Source organism: Eurosta solidaginis, chromosome 5 (assembly GCF_040869045.1).
Source record: "Eurosta solidaginis isolate ZX-2024a chromosome 5, ASM4086904v1, whole genome shotgun sequence".
Taxonomy (NCBI): Eukaryota; Metazoa; Arthropoda; class Insecta; order Diptera; family Tephritidae; genus Eurosta; species Eurosta solidaginis.
The window spans coordinates 120,786,510-120,805,214 of NC_090323.1; the positions used below are offsets into that span (position 1 = coordinate 120,786,510).

General features: G+C 42.1%; 1 protein-coding gene across 9 annotated transcripts in view; it reads left to right on the top strand.

Annotated features, from left to right (window-relative positions):
- The window catches only part of Mipp1 (Multiple inositol polyphosphate phosphatase 1), a 1,171,163-nt gene that overhangs the window by 890,691 nt on the left and 261,767 nt on the right, over window positions 1–18,705 (top strand). For all 9 annotated transcript variants that reach the window (XM_067757520.1, XM_067757518.1, XM_067757523.1 and 6 more), the window contains one exon: window positions 11,885–12,126. In XM_067757520.1, coding sequence (XP_067613621.1) covers window positions 11,885–12,126 — 242 coding nt within the window. The remainder of the gene's footprint in view (window positions 1–11,884; window positions 12,127–18,705) is intronic.

An 18,705-nucleotide genomic window follows, 5' to 3' on the forward strand; every position in this document is an offset into this window, starting at 1 on the left:
CATCGTTTGAGGCGCATGTACTATTGGCCTAACATGGTCCGGAATTTCGTCTGTGACTGCCAGGTCTGCAAGGAAAGTAAGCCTTGTAATGTAACTTTGAGGTAATCACGGAACGACCTTTCCAAAAAATGTATGTAGATTTTTTAGGTAAATACCCCAGATCTAGTGGAATGCGTACCTTTTTATAGTTGTTGATCATTTCTCTAAGTTTACCTTTTTAAAGGCAATGCGTGAAGCAACTGCGACCAACGTCCTAAAATTCCTGACCGAAGAAATCTTTTACAAGTTCGGGGTACCGGAAACAATACATTCTGACAATGGGAAGCAGTTCACTTCAAAGCAATTTGCCCAAATGGTAGAGACGTATTGCATCAAACATCTAAAAACCGCCTTTTATTCGCCTCAGTCTAATGCAAAGGAGAGGGTCAACCAATCGGTTTTGGCCGCAATCCGCGCATACTTAAAAACAGACCACCGGTATTGGGATGTGTACCTACCGGAAATTGAATGCGCATTGCGAAGCGCAGTGCACTCTGCCACGGGTGTATCACCCTACTTTGCCCTATTTGGAATGCACATGTTCTCCAAAGGTGCCGATTATGCTTTGGCCCGAAAACTTAGTTCACTTGATGATCACGAATTGCTATCGCTGAACAATACTGATCGATTTCGGATTATGCGGGATAAAATTAAGGATAACTTACATGAGGCATATAAAACAAATGCGACCCGGTATAATAAAAGCATTCACGAAGTGCGTTTCGTACCCGGGCAGGAAGTATACAAACGGAATTTTGTGCTAAGCGACTTCAAAAATTATATTTTGTAAAAAAAAAATACGAAATACAGGATAACTAAAGCACTTGGGAAGAACATATACCTGTTAGAAACACTTTCTGGGCGTAGTTTAGGCGCCTGGCACGCCAAAGACTTAAAACAATAGGGTCAAGTCGTCCGGAGATCAGCTAAAAGTATATCGTCGTGTTAGCTAACCTGCGAAACAATAGAAAGTAACCACAAAGTATAGTCCTTTTATGGAAATTTCGTAACTGTTTCGATACGTATCAAAACCGTTTAAGTTCTTTATAAAACAACTTCGGAAAATTTAAGTTAGCTGTTTTTCTTTTGATAACCATCTAGAGTAGCTCTTACTTATATTTACACTTGTCTCTAATAGATAAATTTTAAGCGGTTTTCAAACTAAAATTTATGAAATATTAAGCTACATTTTTGGATAAGTAAGCTTTTGTTTTGGACTTAATCATGTTTGGAAGAAAAAAAATCATATGGACATCATATAGAATTAGTCGATTTAAAAATGTATCCACCTTTTCAGCAAAAACTAGCCTTATTTGACGTTTCAATTTTGCCAATTTTTATAATACGTTGTAGCAGAGTTCAATTCAGTTCAATATATTTCACTTGAGTGGGCCTAAGCAATTTTTGATTTACATTCACAATAGGACTCAATCGAATTTGAAAGAAAATCGCGATTATTAAATCCATTTTGTTGATCTTATAGACATTAATTAGGGGCATGTTGTGTATAAACTATGGACTGAAGCAACTTCCCGTAAATATCCATTCGCCATACCGATGTCGTCATCATTCTGCCTGTTTCTTCATATGCCCGTCATAGCTCCCGAAGCAGGAGGCTGTGCCGCGTTGGGCTGATGTCACCTATTTTTTTTTTTTTTTGTCCAACCAATCATTTGGACCGCTCGAATATGTGTGTCCAAATAAGGTCGCAAATATGGGTTAGGCGCAAACATTAGGGTGCTGTGGGTGGGTTTCACGTATAAACAAGGTGGCCGCCAACAGGAATAAGAGGCAGGAAGGCATAGGGTATCGAGTGGTTAGATCTGATGGAGAAAATATCAGTGATTAATCCACATGTAGCATAATAATACAAGCCTCATACATGTCTGCAATTCGCCATCCATAGCTGCACGCTAATGGGTATATCGACCACGCTCGAATACAAACGCATCCAACAAAGTGCTATAGGCCACAGAACTAACAAATAGTAACCAAACGGCCTAATGTTGGGGCGTCGAGCACCAAAATATGCACAATTATATTTAATTTTTTTATTTATTTTTGATACCGGCTTTGTTTTGATCTGCGTTTGCTTTCATGGTGATCTGTCACAAATGTCAAAATTCGAATGACATCAAAACGAACATAACTCAACGAAAAAGAGAGCTTTTGGTAGAGGGTTGCCGTATGCCAATTCTTATATTGTAATGCCGGGATTACAGCAACAATAAATATGCTAGGTCATAATCCACAAGCGATTAGCGGATGGAGGGTAATAACGATTAACGTTATACGAATAGGAAGAGATGAAAGGGCTGAACATAGGGGCAGAGGACATTAGTATCAAAAATTCAAGAGAGTCTTTAGTTGTTCCATGTGGAGACAATAAGAACATCAAACAAAAATGTGTTTCTCAGGAGGCCCGCAATTTAGAGGTACTGAGGCATTTTTTTTTTATTCAGGAGAGTCTTTAGTAGTTCCATGTGCAAATTTTAAGGCGAATTGCAAAAGCAACGAATATTGACAATGATTTTTTGGCTGGGTCTGAGGAGACAATAAAAACATCAAACAAAAATGTGTTTCTCAGGGGGCCCGCGATTTAGAGGCACTAAGTAATTTTTTTTTTTTAATTCAGGAAAGTCTTTAGTTGTTCCATGTGCAAATTTTAAGCCGAATTTCAAAAGCAACGAATATTGATAATGATTTTTTGCCTGGGCCTGAGGAGACAATAAAAACATCAAACAAAAATGTATGTTTACATGAATCCGAAATCGTAAAGTTTTCGTGGGAACAATGATGTAGTTTCATCTTCAAAAAGTCTTCCAACAATACCACCAACTATGTATCAAAGTCCAGATTATTTAACCGACTTCGGTATCGGTACCGTGAATAATGAATTTTTGCGATCTGAAGAAGTCAACGAAATAATTTGTCGAGGTCATCAAAAGTGTCCTGTTATTTTTCCACGTGATTATCATGGCGAGGCATTTCCTACCACGTTGTTAAACAGAATCTTGCCAAATGGAGAGAAAGTGGAGCGTGACTGGTTAGTGTGGAGTGCCAGTAGGAATGCTTTTTATTGCCTACCATGCCGTCTATTAAGCACCAATACTGTAGATCGACCAGAAGTTTGTTCTGCGGATATTCAAAATTCCAGGTATGGAAGAAGCTATACGATAAATTGCCATTACACGAAAATACTCAAGATCACATTAAATGTTATATTCAATGGCGATCTTTACAAAATCTAATTCAAAAGGAGGCTACAACTGATACACTTATCAATGAACTGCTAATCACTGAAACTCAAAAGTGGAAAGAAATTCTGTAAAGAATTTTGAACACTATTTTATTTTTGGTTGAAAGAGGCCTAGCTTTCAAGGTGAAGGTATATATCTTAGTGAACGAAACGATGGACATTTTTGGGAATCTAAGATCTCATAAGCCATTATGATCCGATACTTAGAGATCATTTGGAGAAAGTTAGGATTTCACAACAGCAGCACAAACGTTTACAAGTTCACTATCTTTCCCAGACATTCAGAACGAGTTTATAGAAATTTGTGCAAAGCACGTGAGGGAAACTATATAGATCTAGGCATGAAAACCCAGTTATTTTTGCTATTATCGATGATGCTATGCCTGATGCTAGTCACGTTGACTACGTTCATTTTGTTGTAACTCCATTTCAATTCGAAAGCAACAAATTTTACAATTCAAGAACGGTCTTTGGCTTTCGTGAATTGTAACCAAAAAACTGGTCATAAAATCGCTGATTTAATTTGCCATACTCTAGGTTAACATGAAATCCCATTAAAAGATTGTCATGCACAAGGGTACGATAGCGGCGCCAATATGAAAGGAGCTTACAACGGAGAACTACGTCACATTCTCGACAAAAACTCGAACGCTGATTACACGCCTTGTGCAACCCATAGTCTCAATTTATACGGTATTTATGCTGCAGAATGTTGTACGGCTGCAATTACTTTCTTCGGAGTTGTACAAAAATGTTTTACTATTTTCAGCAGCACTCCACAACGATGGGACATCCTCAAAAAAAAATTACCGAGCTCTCTTCATAGTCTTTCAGCCAAAAGCCAAATTTGACTGCGCAAGCATACGGAGATGTTACCGGCATTCTCAAGTACATCAACAAGTTCGAATGTATCTTGCTGTCCTAAATTTGAATCAAAATACTGACAACCATTAATGAAAGAAACGTGGTCCTCCAAGCTGGAGACGCCACCATAGAGGTCTGACATCAAGATGCCTTATTAGCTGATTTGAAGTTAATCAGGAACCAATGGGAAATAATTTCAAACGAATGCAAAACAGTTGCTATTCATTTGCACATCTGGCCAAAGTTTCCGGACATTCGAAAGAGAAAACCCAAAACACGTTCTGAAGATAATTTAAATGAGATGATTGCGGATGATCAGAGTCTGATTTAAAAAAAAATACATTCCTGGTGATCGTTGATTCGGTAATCACTGGCATTACTGAACGATTTGCAGCTATGAGAAATTTGAGCGAAACGTTTTCCTTTTTGTGGCAATTTGAAGACATGGATGAAACTACGGTTCGGGCGAGCGCAGCAAAATTTGTCGAAAAATAAAAGTCGGCCATTCTCAAAGCTTAGAAAGCGAAATAATTCATTTGAAACACATTTACGAAGGAAATTTTGATAAAGGTCTGTCACCATTGGAATTGCTAAATGCCATCTACATATGTTCAAATCGGTATACAATTTTCCCCAACCTACATATGCCTGTCACTGTAGCTAGTTCAGAACGTTCCTTCAGCGTCCTTTCAAGAATCAAAAACTTTCATAAATCGTATTCATCTCAAGAGCGATTTTCAGGAATTGCCACACTTTGTGTCCAATCCGTCTTGGCAAGAGAGTTAAATTTTGATATTATTATAAAAAATTTGCAGCGAAAAAAGCAAGAAAAGCCACTCTTTGATATACGAGCCTTCTATGTTAAATAATTAAAATTTATAATCATCATTAAATTTATCAGAAATGTATTAAAATTGTACCAAATAACTAGAAAAGATTATTTGAAATCATATGTGGCTGTTAAAATAGAAATTTATTTCTACGTTACAATAAAATAGAGTAAATATTCTGTGTTAATTTTATTGTCAGCTCTTAGTCCAGAAATCATTTAGTTGATGTGGCACAAATTTTTTTGGATGTAATCCATCAATAATGATTCATGAATGAGACGTCATTAAATCAAGTTAATCAAATTTATTAGTGGATTTTTTATAGGGGGCCCGTAAATTGTTTAGTCCCGGGCCCGGATTTTCTCTCTACGGCCCTGAGTAGGTCAGTAGGTATCCAATACCGAAATACCGAAAGTGTATTGCACTGCAAATGAGTTGAGCAATCTGAGGTGGACGCCATTTAGGGATATCGCCCTAGAGGTGGACCAGGTCTGACTCTAGAATTTTTTTGTACAATATGAGTATAAAATGAAAGGTGTTAATGAGTATTTTAAAAGGGAGAGGGCCTTAGTTCTATAGGTGGACGCCGTTTCAAGATATCGCCATAAAGGTGAACCGACTCTAGAATTTGTTTGTACGATATGGGTATCAAATGAAATCTGTTAATGAGTATTTTAAAAAGGCGTGGACCTTGGTTCTATAGATGGACGCCTTTTCGGGATATCTCCATGAAGGTGGACCAGGGGTGAATCTAGAATTTGTTTGTAGTTCTATAGGTGGACGCCGTTTCAAGATATCGCCATAAAGGTGGACCGACTCTAGAATTTGTTTGTACGATATGGGTATCAAATGAAATGTGTTAATGAGTATTTTAAAAGGGCGTGGGCCTTGGTTCTATAGATGGACGCTTTTTCGAGATATCTCCATGAAGGTGGAGCAGGGGTGACTCTAGAATTTGTTTGTACGATATAGGTATCAAATGAAAGGTGTTAATGAGTTTTTCAAAAAGGAGTGGGCCTTAGTTCTATAGGTGGACGCCTTTTCGAGATATCGCCATAAAAGTGGACAAGGGGTGACTCTAGAATGCGTTTGTTAAATATTGGTATCAAGCGAAAAGTGTTAATGAGTATTTTAAAAGGGAGTGGGCCTTGTTCTATGGGTGGACGCTTTTTCAAGATATCGCCATAAAGGTGGACCAGGGGTGACACTAGAATTTGTTTGCACGATATGGGTATCAAATGAAAGGTGTTAATGAGTAATTTAAAAGGGAGTGGGCCTTAGTTCAATAGGTGGACTATATGGGTATCAAATTAAAGGTATTAATGAGGGTTTTAAAAGGGAGTGGTGGTAGTTGTATATGTGAAGGCGTTTTCGAGTTATCGACCAAAATGTGGGCCAGGGTGATCCAGACCATCATCTGTCGGGTACCGCTAATTTATTTATATATCTAATACCACGAACAGTATTCCTGCCAAGATTCCAAGGGCCTTTGATCTCGCCCTGCAGAACTTTTTCATTTTATTTTACTTAATGTTGAAGGTGCCACACACATTTTACAAAGTTTTTTTTTTTAAGTTATATTTTGCGTAAATAAACCAATCCAATTACCATGTTTCATCCCTTTTTTCGTATTTGGTATAGAATTATGGCATTTTTTTTTCATTTTTCGTAATGTTCGATATCGAAAAAGTGGGCGTGGTCATAGGCGGATTTCGGCCATTTCGTATACCAATACAAAGTGAGTTCAGATAATTACGTGAACTGGGTTTAGTAAAGATATATAAATTTTTGCTCAAGTTATCGTGTTAACGGCCGAGCGGAAGGACAGACGGTCGACTGTGTATAAAAACTGGGCGTGGCTTCAACCGATTTCGCCCTTTTTCACAGAAAACCGTTATCGTCCTAGAGTCTAATCCCCTACCAAATTTCACAGGGATTGATAAATTTTTGTTCGACTTATGGCATTAAAAGTATCCTAGACAAATTAAATGAAAAAGGGCGGAGCCACGCCCATTTTGAAAATTTCTTTTATTTTTGTATTTTGTTGCACCATATCATTACTGGAGTTTAATGTTGACATAATTTACTAATATACTGTAAAGATATTAACTTTTTTTTTAAATTTGACTTTAAAAAATTTTTTTTTACGTAACGTTCCTGCCAAATTTCATCATGATATCTTCAACGACTGGCAAATTACAGCTTGCAAAACTTTTAAATTACCTTCTTTTAAAAGTAGGCGGTGCCACGCCCATTGTCCAAAATTTTACAAATTTTCTATTCTGCGTCATAAGTTCAACTCACCTACCAAGTTTCATCGCTTTATCCGTCTTTGGTAATGAATTATCGCACTTTTTTGATTTTTCGAAATTTTCGATATCGAAAAAGTGGGCGTGGTTATAGTCCTATAGCGTTCATTTTAAATAGCGATCTGAGGTGCCCAGGTGAATGCCCAGGAACCTACATACGAAATTTCATCAAGATACCTCAAAATTTACTCAAGTTATCGTGTTAACGGAGGGATGGACATGGCTCAATCAAATTTTTTTTCGATACTGATGATTTTGATATATGGAAGTCTATATCTATCTCGATTCCTTTATACCTGTACAACAACCGTTTTTCAATCAAAGTTAATATACTCTGTGAGCTCTGCTCAACTGCTCAACTCAAAACAAAAAACAAATGTCAACTATTCTTTGGAAATCAAGCTAAATGTCACACAAAAACAAAAAAAAAAAACAAAAAAAAAAAAAACAAAAAAAACCCGACAAGCAACGTAAGCAGAAACGGACAAAGCCATTAACCTAACTTGAGTAGCCATAGATAATTCGTGTACAAAATTATATATGTCTACTCTTTCCAAGGCGTATGGTGTAGCATTCACTCATTATGTTATTCATTCATTTGTACAAACATATATTTCAACCCGTTTTGGAATGTCTTAAAATATATTGACTTACATACATATTCATACAATTGTACATACGTATATTTTCGCTCGCTTTGGTACGGCATGAGATTTTATTGACACATTCATTCATTTGTACAAACATATATTTTGTACACCGTGCCTTTACCTGTAGACAAATTATTAACATTATTCATTTATGCTTGCGTTGCACATTCCACAGCCAATTTTAATTATGCTTACAGCCCTATTCTGTGCACTTGACAAATTCACCATCTTGCTTATTTGTCAAGTTTGATAATTTATCAAGTAATTGCTATTCTATGTAAAAAATAAAAAGCCTTTTCGCTGACAAATTGTCAATAAGTCAAACGCTCTTGATAATTTAATTTATACGGATAAACTTAAATTAGAATTCTGTTATTGTGCGATCGAGAGAAAATGGAAGACTTAATACTTTTGCTATTATTGTGGGAAGATCCTCTGGGGATTTTGGAGGTAATTTCAGGACGGTTTTGGGGACTCCCTCGGGGTCATTTGGGGGACATTCCGGGATGGTTTCGGGGTTTCCATTGGGTGCTCCCGAGGTCATTTGGGGGTCGTTCCTGTACAGTTTTGGGGACTCCCTCGGGGTATTTGGGGTTCGTTCCGGGATGTTTATGGGGACTCTCTCGGGGTCGTTTAGGGGTAATTTTGGCATGGCTTTGGGGACTCCCGCGGGGTCATTTGGGGAACATTACGGGGAGGTTTTGGGGAGTCCCTCGGGGTCATTTGTGGGACATTCCGGGATGGTTTTGGGGACTCCATCTTGTCCTCCCGGCGTCATTTAGGGGTCATTCCGGTATCTTTTTGGGGACTCTCCCGAGGTCATTCCGGAATGGTTTTGGGGACTCCCTCGAGGTTATTTGGGGGTTATGTCCCCCAAATGACCCCCAGAGAGTCTCCAAAAAGATCTCGGAACGACCCCTAAATGACCCCGGGAGGACCCGATGGAGTCCCCAAAACCATCCCGGAATGGCCCCAAATGACCCCGAGGGAGTCCCCAAATGGATCCCGGAATGACCCCCAAGTGGCCCCTAGAGGACCCCGAGGGAGTCCCCAAAACCATCCCAGAATTCTCCCAAATGACTCCGAGGGAGTCCCTAAAAACATCTCGGCACGACCCCAATTCACTCTTGGAAGACCCCGAGGGAGTCGCCAAAACCACCCCGGAAAGACTCCGAGGGAGTCCCCATAAACATCACGGAACGACCCCTAAATGACCCCGATGGAGTCCCCAAAATCATCCCGGAAGACACCCAAATTATCCCGAGAGTCTCCAAAAAGATCCCGGAACGACCCCAAAATGCACCCGATGGGACCCCAAAACAATCCCGAAATGTCCCCCAAATGACCACGAGGGAGTCCCCAAACCCGTCCCGGAACGATACCCAAATCACCCCGAGGGAAACCCCAAATGCCCCGAGGGAGTCCCCAAAGCCATGCCGAAATGACCCCCAAAAAACCTAGCGGATTATTTTTTCCTATTCCAACTTCGGGGTTAGAAGCACAAAATGAGACATATCGCTCCAATTGATCATGCGTAGCACGTTCCACTTTTGATTTCTTTGAAAAAACTATGATTTTAAAATATTTGTTACAAAAAACTAAGAACAATATTTAACACTTACGTTTTCTCCATTTCGCGATTGTTGCACTAAACCGTTGATTTAAATGAAAATAAAATACAGTCCATTAAAATAATAATTTATAAAATAAAAAAAAATAATAAATTTAAAAAATGCTTGCTTGCAGTGGGCTTTGAACCCGCAACCCCAAACGTGTGAGTCGGGCACGTCATCCACTGTGCCACCACTCATATACCTACAAACACATCAAATTACTCCCTTATAACTCACATTAAACTGCTCGCCCTCAACTGCCCCACGCTTAGCTAATTTAGTTCACCCCAATATGGTGAAAAGCACAGGTCGTAGAGCTTTTTAGAGTTGTCAAGCTATGCACAGAATAGAAATATTTGTCAACTTGATAAAAATCTTGATTACTTGTCAACTTATTGACAATTTATCAAGTACACAGAATAACCCCGTTAGAATGCAGTTCCCAGGGAACTGAATTGAATGCATATGTGTGTTATACTTAGTTTGTAAGTATTAGTGTAAGTAAGTATTTTAGGTCATAGAAATTTTGTATAAAAGAAAACAACTTTTGAATAAAGAAGAGAATTCAACCTGCTGCCGTTTCAATTGGCAGTAAATTCTATCTGGTCCCGCTAACTGGGCACTGCAACCTAGATTTCGATTTTCTTTTATCCGCAAACATTACACACTGCTGTTGAGGTGCGATTAACAAAATCCAGTGCTCACTGCAAATGTTGTACATTGGCTGAACGATTTGGTGGTCAAGCCGATTCCCTTCTATGGTGTTCTGGTCTGGTAGAGAGCACTAGACACTTCTTCCATGGATGCAGCAGATGGAATGCTTTCCGCCGCTGGAATTTAACATTTACTCAGATAGTCCGGCGACTACACAGAAGCTTTCCCCAGCGGGTTAGGGGGCTTAGAATATACCCGCGGCAAGTATGCCTGTCTTAAGAGGCGAATAAAATACCATATTGAGTCAAGGGTTGTGTAATGCAACCCTTTCTAGGTGTTGCCAGCGTAAAATATAGCTTCTCCAACCAAATTGTCAACCTCACCTACCCGTGGATAATCCTATTACTTTAGCAGCCGAGGCTCTGGCTACCCCAAGTTCCTCATGGATCTAGGGGGTGGGAGGGCGGTATGGCATTGAAGGTTTCATGTGGCTTTAATCGTTTCCGAGATGATCGGGTTGGTGCCTCAATGGTGCTTGCTACCGGAACGTACTGGATCTGCATCCGCCAAAGGACCGGTAACTATACAAAAGCTCATCTGACCATGGTTTTTGAAGTATTAAGACACAGCCCAATTGGAGTACATTCTGGACGCGTTAATTTCCTGGACAGACTTAGCTGTTAAATCTTTATAGAGTACGTTGAATCAACCAGTCACTTTATGCACTAGTCATTTTATCTCGGCCGGGACGTATTCGACTCTCCCGCACGTATTCGTTACCACGCAGTGATTCCCTCAATAACTGGAAGCTAGTTTAGTATCTGGTAATAAAATGGACCAACATAAAAGTGTCCCAGGGGAGCTGTTCCGTAATTGGACAGCTGCCACCCAAGCCTTATTCATAGCTTTGACGTTTGCACGCAGCGATTCGCTAAGCAACTGGAAGCTAGCTTAATGGTTAGAAATTGTCGTAACAAAACGGCTCAACATGAAAGTATCCAAGTGAGCTATTCTTTAACTAAACAGCTGCCGGATATAGATCAGGCTTAAGCCCGACCATCTCGGGAACGATTTAATATGACCACATTGAACCTTCTAGGACATCCCTCCCCCACTCCCTAGTTCCAAGGAACATGGAGTCACTATGGCTACTAAAGAAACGGGACTCGCCACGGTTAGGTGAGGTTGACAATTGGGTTGAAGAAGCCATAAATTGGCAACCTCTTGAAAGTGTGGCTCAACCCCTTGAATAATTTGTGTTTTTTGTGTGCCTGTTACGACAGGTATACATGCAGCGGGTACATTCTAAGCCCCCTAACCCGCTGGGGTCTTGGTTGTTACGTCCTTACACCGTTTGCCTTTGTCTTTATGCGGAGTACCAGTCTTTCCGCTTGCCTGCCTAAAGTACTATGACCGGTGCACACCGTTTTATGGTCCGGTGCAGGCCGGTGTAGACCGCTATATGTTCCAGTCAAACTTATAAAAATATTTTTTTTTTGTCGTAAAAGCCCCAGTTCTACAACCATTTTTGTACAATTTTTTAGTGAAATATCACTTGAAAATGGTAAATTTCTATTTCTATTGTCGTGGCCCACACTTTGAAAATCACTTATCTTAAAAAATTTTTATAATACAATCATATATATTTATGCATTCTTTTCATTAGTTTCGCCACACAGACACGCAGCGTACTACAGAAAGTTTTAAAGCATTTGCTGAGGGTCTTTTCGGTTCAAATAATGATGTGAAAGCCGAGCCAATCCCGGAACTGGACTTACTTTTGCGACCTTATGATTATTGTCAATCGTGGAGATCACACGATTACAGCGGAGTCGAGTCTGAAAATTACAAATTTAAGCATTCATTGATTTGGAATGAAACCATTGCAGACATATCAAAACGTTTGGGGTATGATAACTTGTTATAACTTACTGTAACTAATAAAACTAGTATTTTAAAGCAGCAACGGCCACCAAATGAAGGGAGGCATATTTCGATAAGTTTTTCAATATAAATATTAGCATGACCACTACTGACACATTAATGCGTTAGTCGGGGCTGTGCAGTAATTAATATGCTTAGTAGTTGTAATTGGTAAATTACAAAGATTAATTAAAAAATTTAATAACTCTTCAATTACTTTTTACTGGTACTTGATAATAAATATATATTTTTTTTTAATTCTTTATAAATTATTTCAAATACTTTCAATTACTTTCTATTATTTTCAATTATTGACTTTCTTTCACACTAAGTTGTATTTCATTAACAGAAAGTGTATTAAGAGACTTTCGAGTTGAAATGGCCGCGAATATGCCAAATTTGGCGGTTGTGTGTAGTCAATTTTCCAAAAGCTGACACAGAGCTCGGAAATATAATATTAAACTAGAATTCCATGAACCAACAGTGGAAAAGCTAGAAAGTAGCGATCGGAACCTCCCCTGAAATACTAGTTTGCCAAAAGTCCCAACTAGTTAGAGTTCTGTATTTTTCCGATGTTAGCAACTGGTGTTTTTAACATGGCTATATAATACGAAACATCAATTGCCAGTTTATGCATCATACCTGTTTACAAACTACGCATTATATACACCAAAATAATATCAGAAGCCAAACTGGTCAGTATATGCATCAGGGTCATACCAATTAACACACTTATCGGCCTCTTCGCCACCATTATATCAGATGACATACCAAGTTTTAAATACACCGATATCATACCAATTGACAAACTAGTTAGTATATGCAACAGTATATTGACAACAGCGTTCACCGGATTAGACTTAGGACCTCCTTATGTTTATCTGGATCATCCAGCGTACGTAGTGCTTATGGAGATTATTTCTTATCTATATGGGAGGCGGGGCTAGATCAAGCAGTCGTTTGCTGGGATGCCCCGCTTTGTGACAATTAAGTAAAAGTTATCTGTTCGGAATTCCATTATGCTCCTTTGAGTTGAGTTATTTTGCCTCACTTTGTAGTTGGTGTTCAGGAGTCATAAGAAGGCATCCCATGGTAGTTCTGAGTGCAGTATTTTTGCACGCCTGCAACTTTTCCAGCGTGTTAATTTTGAGTCGGGCAACCAAACTGCCGACACGTACCAACTGCTTTGTAAGTTATGCCGCCGGCAAGCGACTTGGGGTTTTTCTTGCGGCTTTGTACTTTCGATACAATTTCTGAGGCGTGTGCCTTAAATGTGCTCTCGGGGGTTACACCTAAGATCTTTCGGTGACTGACAGTTGATAGTATAACGCCATCGACACGATTGTCCACTATTTACGTCCAATGGTCCTTGCACGTCTTGAAAAGAGTTCCATGCACTTGAACAGATCGCCCGAGAAGAAAAAAACATAAATACTGGATAGATATGTAACTATTTGTTTTGGAAACTAATTCGTCTCTTGAGATGCCAGGGCTTGCTTCCAATGTCGTGCAGTCATCGGCATGGGAAATCTTGGTAGCTCCTTCTAGTGGGGAAGAAAGTTTTGATATGTAGAAATTTAACAGAATCGTACCCCTGTTTAATTTTCCTAGACGTTGAGATTTCGTTCCTTAATTGAACAGACGCTTGCCGACCATTTATATAATTTGCGGTCCATCTTTATAGACAAGGAGGACGGTGTGAGCCCTCTATGGCTTGGAGTTGCGTGCCGTTGTTGACTGTGTCAAAAGCTTTTGACAGGTCAAGTGCCACGAGTACCAGCCTATGATGGAGTTTTGGGTGGTTTAGCCGAAATTTATCTTGTTTTTTAGCGCGGTGTAGTGTTATGCATTTTACGGAAGCTATGCTGATGGATGGCTAACGGAAGATTTGCATTTAAATGAGGGAAGCAGAACGTTTTCCAACGATTTTTTACTGGTTAGGGGAAAGATATCGGTAGATACGTCTCACCATCGTTGGCTGTGTTTCCAGGTTTTGGTAGTGGGTCTATCCTTGCCATTCTTCATTATTCTGGAATGACAAGGGCTAAAACCACAAGTAGAAAACATGCGTTAGGTAGCTGATGCCCTTATGCCCAAGGTGTTTTAGTATCGGCATAACTATTCCGTCTGGGCGTTTTGATTTAGAAGGTTGTCCCTTTTAATGGCTTCTTTAATCTGCAGAAGTAACGGTGAGGTGTTTGACTGCAGGTTATTTATAATCAAGGGGTCTGTGGGTGGTAGCGTTCTCCGCCCATGAAACGTTTTGTGTAAAATTAATCCCGTAGGTGCGTTAGGAGTGTTCTCTAACTCATTTCTCGTACCTAATTAAATGTGATCAAGATGCCGCTGTTAAGCGATAGAGATTTTTAAGACGTTTGAATTGCAATCGGAAGCCCGGTATGGGCGTTTAGGAAAGAAGTAAGCAGCTATAAGAGAGCATTAACGAAAATGCCTCGAATCGCCTAGCTTCGTTTATGATTTATTGGGTTGGCCACAGACTTTCTAAACACCAGGGCCCATATTACGTACTACGATCCGTGCTCGAATCTCATTTTTTAAATCACAATAGCTCTAAAAAGGTGGATTGGATTAACGGCATATTTGAACTAGCTACAAATAGTACTCGTTAGATCCATTATCTATAATATAAAAATAAGTCGGGTTTTCCTTCCTGACGCTATAACTCCAGAAGGCACCAACCGATATCCACGGTTTTGCATTCGTTGGAAATGTCTCGGGCTCCGTGAGGTTTATAGCAAAGAAAATTCAAGATCGGCGCACAGGGTCTCGAGATGTAGGCCAAAATGTGGACTCGGGTAACCCTAGAATGTGTTTATAGAATATAGATAACAAATGAAGGCTGTTGATGAGTGCTTTAGAGAGGGTAATTTTCATACCCCTGGGTGACTAGGGTCTCGAGATATAGGGCAAAACGTGCACCCGGGTCCCCTAGAATGTGTTTATAGAATATGGATATCAAATGAAAGCTGTTGATGAGTGCTTTAGTAGAGGGTAATTTTCATACCCCTGGGTGACTAGGGTCTCGAGATGTAGGCCAAAACGTGGACCCGGGTACCCCTGGAATGTGTTTATAGAATATGGATGACAAATGAAAGCTGTTGATGAGTACTTTAGTAGGGGGTAATTTTCATACCCCTGGGTGACTAGGGTCTCGAGATATAGGCCAAAACGTGGACCCGGGTACCCCTAGAATGTGTTTATAGGATATGGACATCAAATGAAAGCTGTTGATGAGTGCTTTAGTAGAGGGTGGTTTTCATACCCCTGGGTGACTAGGGTCTCGAGATATAGGCCAAAACGTGGGCCCGTGAACGCCTAGACAGCGTTTTTACATTATGTGTATCAAATTGAAGCTGTCGATGAGTGCTTTAGTACAGGGCAGTTTTCATACCTATTGGTGACTAGGGTCTCGAGATATAGGCCAAAACGTGGGCCCGTGAACGCCTAGACAGCGTTTTTACATTATGGGTATCAAATTGAAGCTGTCGATGAGTGCTTTAGTACAGGGTAGTTTTCATACCTATTGGTGACTAGGGTCTCGAGATATAAGCCAAAACGTGGATCAGGGTAACACTAGGATGTGTTCTTACATTATGAATATCAAATTTAAGGTGTTGATGTGTGCTTTAGTACAAAGTAAGTTTTATGCACTGGGTGACTATGGTCTCGAGATATAAGCCAAAACGTGGACCCGGATACACCTAGAATGTGTTTTTACATTGTGGGTAGCAAATTGAAGCTGTTTATGTGTGCTTTAGTACAGAGTAAATTTTACACCGCTGGGTGACTAGGGTCTCGAGCTATAGGCCAAAACGTGGATCAGGGTAAAACTAGGAGTGTTTTTACATTATGGATATCAAATTGAAGCTGTTGATGTGTGCTTTAGTACAAAGTAAGTTTTATGCCGCTGGGTGACTGGGAGATATAGGCCAAAACACGGACCCGGGTACCCCTAGAATGTGTGTGTATTATGGATATCACATGAAAGCTGTTGCTGAGAGCTTTAAAGTAATTTTCATTTTGATATTCGATTTAGCCGCATCGACCTGGAAAAACTGATAAATATGCATGCGAAGCCGAAAAAGACATGAATTAATAATACCCACATACCTGTTTACATATGTCCTATTCGATTTGCCTGAAATTTGGTATATAAGTTTGCCTATATTAGTATTTACGATGCTTTTTCCGGGAAGTAGACCAGAGACGGACTGAGACTGAGACTCGTAGTGCGACTGGGACTGAGGCTGGGATGGGTCTGGAACAAAATACATACCACGCTCTGGGACTGGCAATAAGATATGAAGAAGAATGAGAAAATCTTTAGAGAAGAGAAAAGAGAGAAGGAGAAGGAGACTGAGAAAGAGATAGAATGAGACGAAGATGGAGATAGATGAAGCGAAAAATACGGAGGGAGGAGTGAATACAAAGATTACGAGACGAGGGGCAGAGTTAGACGGAAAAAGCTTATTAAAATTATGAGGTGGGTTTTGTATAAGGCTGGGGTAACACTCAGTCAATCCAGAGTCGAGTAAAGGTCCCACAAACCCCTACTGAATAAATACACGATATTTATGTGTTACGAACGCACGCACACACGGCTGGGGATATTAGGCGGACAGCAGTTTTCCGTACAAAGATGGAGGCGGTGGCTAATAGGCGTAGTAGTAGCGGAGGGGTCTGTACGGTGGTTTAGCGGCGGTGCAGTAGCGGGCGGGATGGTACGGCTGTCCGGGAGCAGCGGCGGGATCAGCGCGGCGGCCGGACGGCGGACAGTATTAGCGGACGGATTGGTACAGTAGTATGAGCGCAGTGGCTGGACGGCGGACAGTATTAGCGGACGGATTGGTACAGTAGTATGAGCGCAGTGGCTGGACGGCGGACAGTATTAGCGGACGGATGGGTGTAGCGGTATAGACGAAGTGACGGCACCAGCGAACTGGAGGGACGGTGATGCAGCGGCTTAACGGCGGTAGGATGGCGAACGGCCAACGGTCGTCGTAGCAGCGGCGTGACGGATGCAGCGGCTTAACGGCGGTAGGATGTCGAACGGCCAACGGTCGTCGTAGCGGCGGCGTGACAGATGCAGCGGCTTAACGGCGGTAGGATGGCGAACGGCCAACGGTCGTCGTAGCAGCGGCGGGACGGATACAGCGGCTCAACGGCGGTAGGATGGCGAACGGCCAACGGTCATCGTAGCAGCGGCGTGACAGATGCAGCGGCTTAACGGCGGTAGGATGGCGAACGGCCAACGGTCGTCGTAGCAGCGGCGGGACGGATACAGCGGCTCAACGGCGGTAGGGTGGCGAACGGCCAACGGTCGTCGTAGCAGCGGCGGGACGGATGCAGCGGCTCAACGGCGGTAGGATGGCGAACGGCCAACGGTCGTCGTAGCAGCGGCGGGACGGATACAGCGGCTCAACGGCGGTAGGATGGCGAACGGCCAACGGTCGTCGTGGCAGCGGCGGCACCAGAGGGGCGACGGCTGCGGCGGTGGGCTACGGAGCGCGTACCAGGGCAGAGAGAGAGAGAGAAAATAGGCCGGCGACGGGGTTTACCTGGACAGCGGCTGCGTGTTCCGGGCGGGGTCGGATAGGCGTACCAACGGGCTGGTATTGGTCGGTCGGCTGCAACGGGATCCGTCTAGTCGCTCTTCTTCGGCAGCTGTGGTAGTCGCGGGGTCAGTCACCTGCGGAAGAGACTGCGAGGACTCGTTAGTGCTGGTTTCACTGCTGGACACCCCCGCCTCCCTAGTTGCACGCTTATAGAAGGTGCGTAAGAGGGGCGGGGCTGTACCAGCCGATACACCGTGGATCGATCCGTGCGCGGAGGGGAAGTGCACCCTAACGGCACAGCGGTAGCCCCTTATGCGCACGCATCGACTCACGGCCGAACCCAGAGTTGAGGGGGAGGGGAGTATAGTCATTGAGGCGTCGGGCCGCTCAACACCCAGGGGGGCGACGGGTGGCAATAGCACAAAGGCATCCGCCCCGCTCGTCCTTACCCGGGTGAAGGGTGACCCGTGCCATGACGGCTCCCCTTCCACTCAACTAGCCGAAGCCAGAGCTGAGGGGGAGGGGGTTATGTAGTCTTTAGGGCGTCGGGCCGCTCAACACCCAGGGGGGCGACGGGTGGCAATAGCACAAAGGCATCCGCCCCGCTCGTCCTTACCTGGGTGAAGGGTGACCCGCGCCATGACAGCGCCCCTTCCACTCAGCTGGCCGAAGCCAGAGCTGAGGGGGAGGGGTGACATAGTCATCAAGGCGTCGGGCCGCTCAATACCCAGGGGGGCGGCGGGTGGCAATATCACAAAGGCATCCGCCCCGCTCGTCCTTACCTGGGTGGAGGGTGACCCGCGCCATGACAGCGCCCCTTCCACTCAGCTGGCTAGCAGGAGTGGCAATTTTGTCTTTAAAAGGACAACCACTCCAGCTGGCTCACCTGCGAGGACTGAATTGCAAAAATGCAAATTCAGTGTTTATATGGGTGGTGACGCAAACTGGTTGAGAATTCAACGCACCATTATTGTGATTTTCGTTGGTT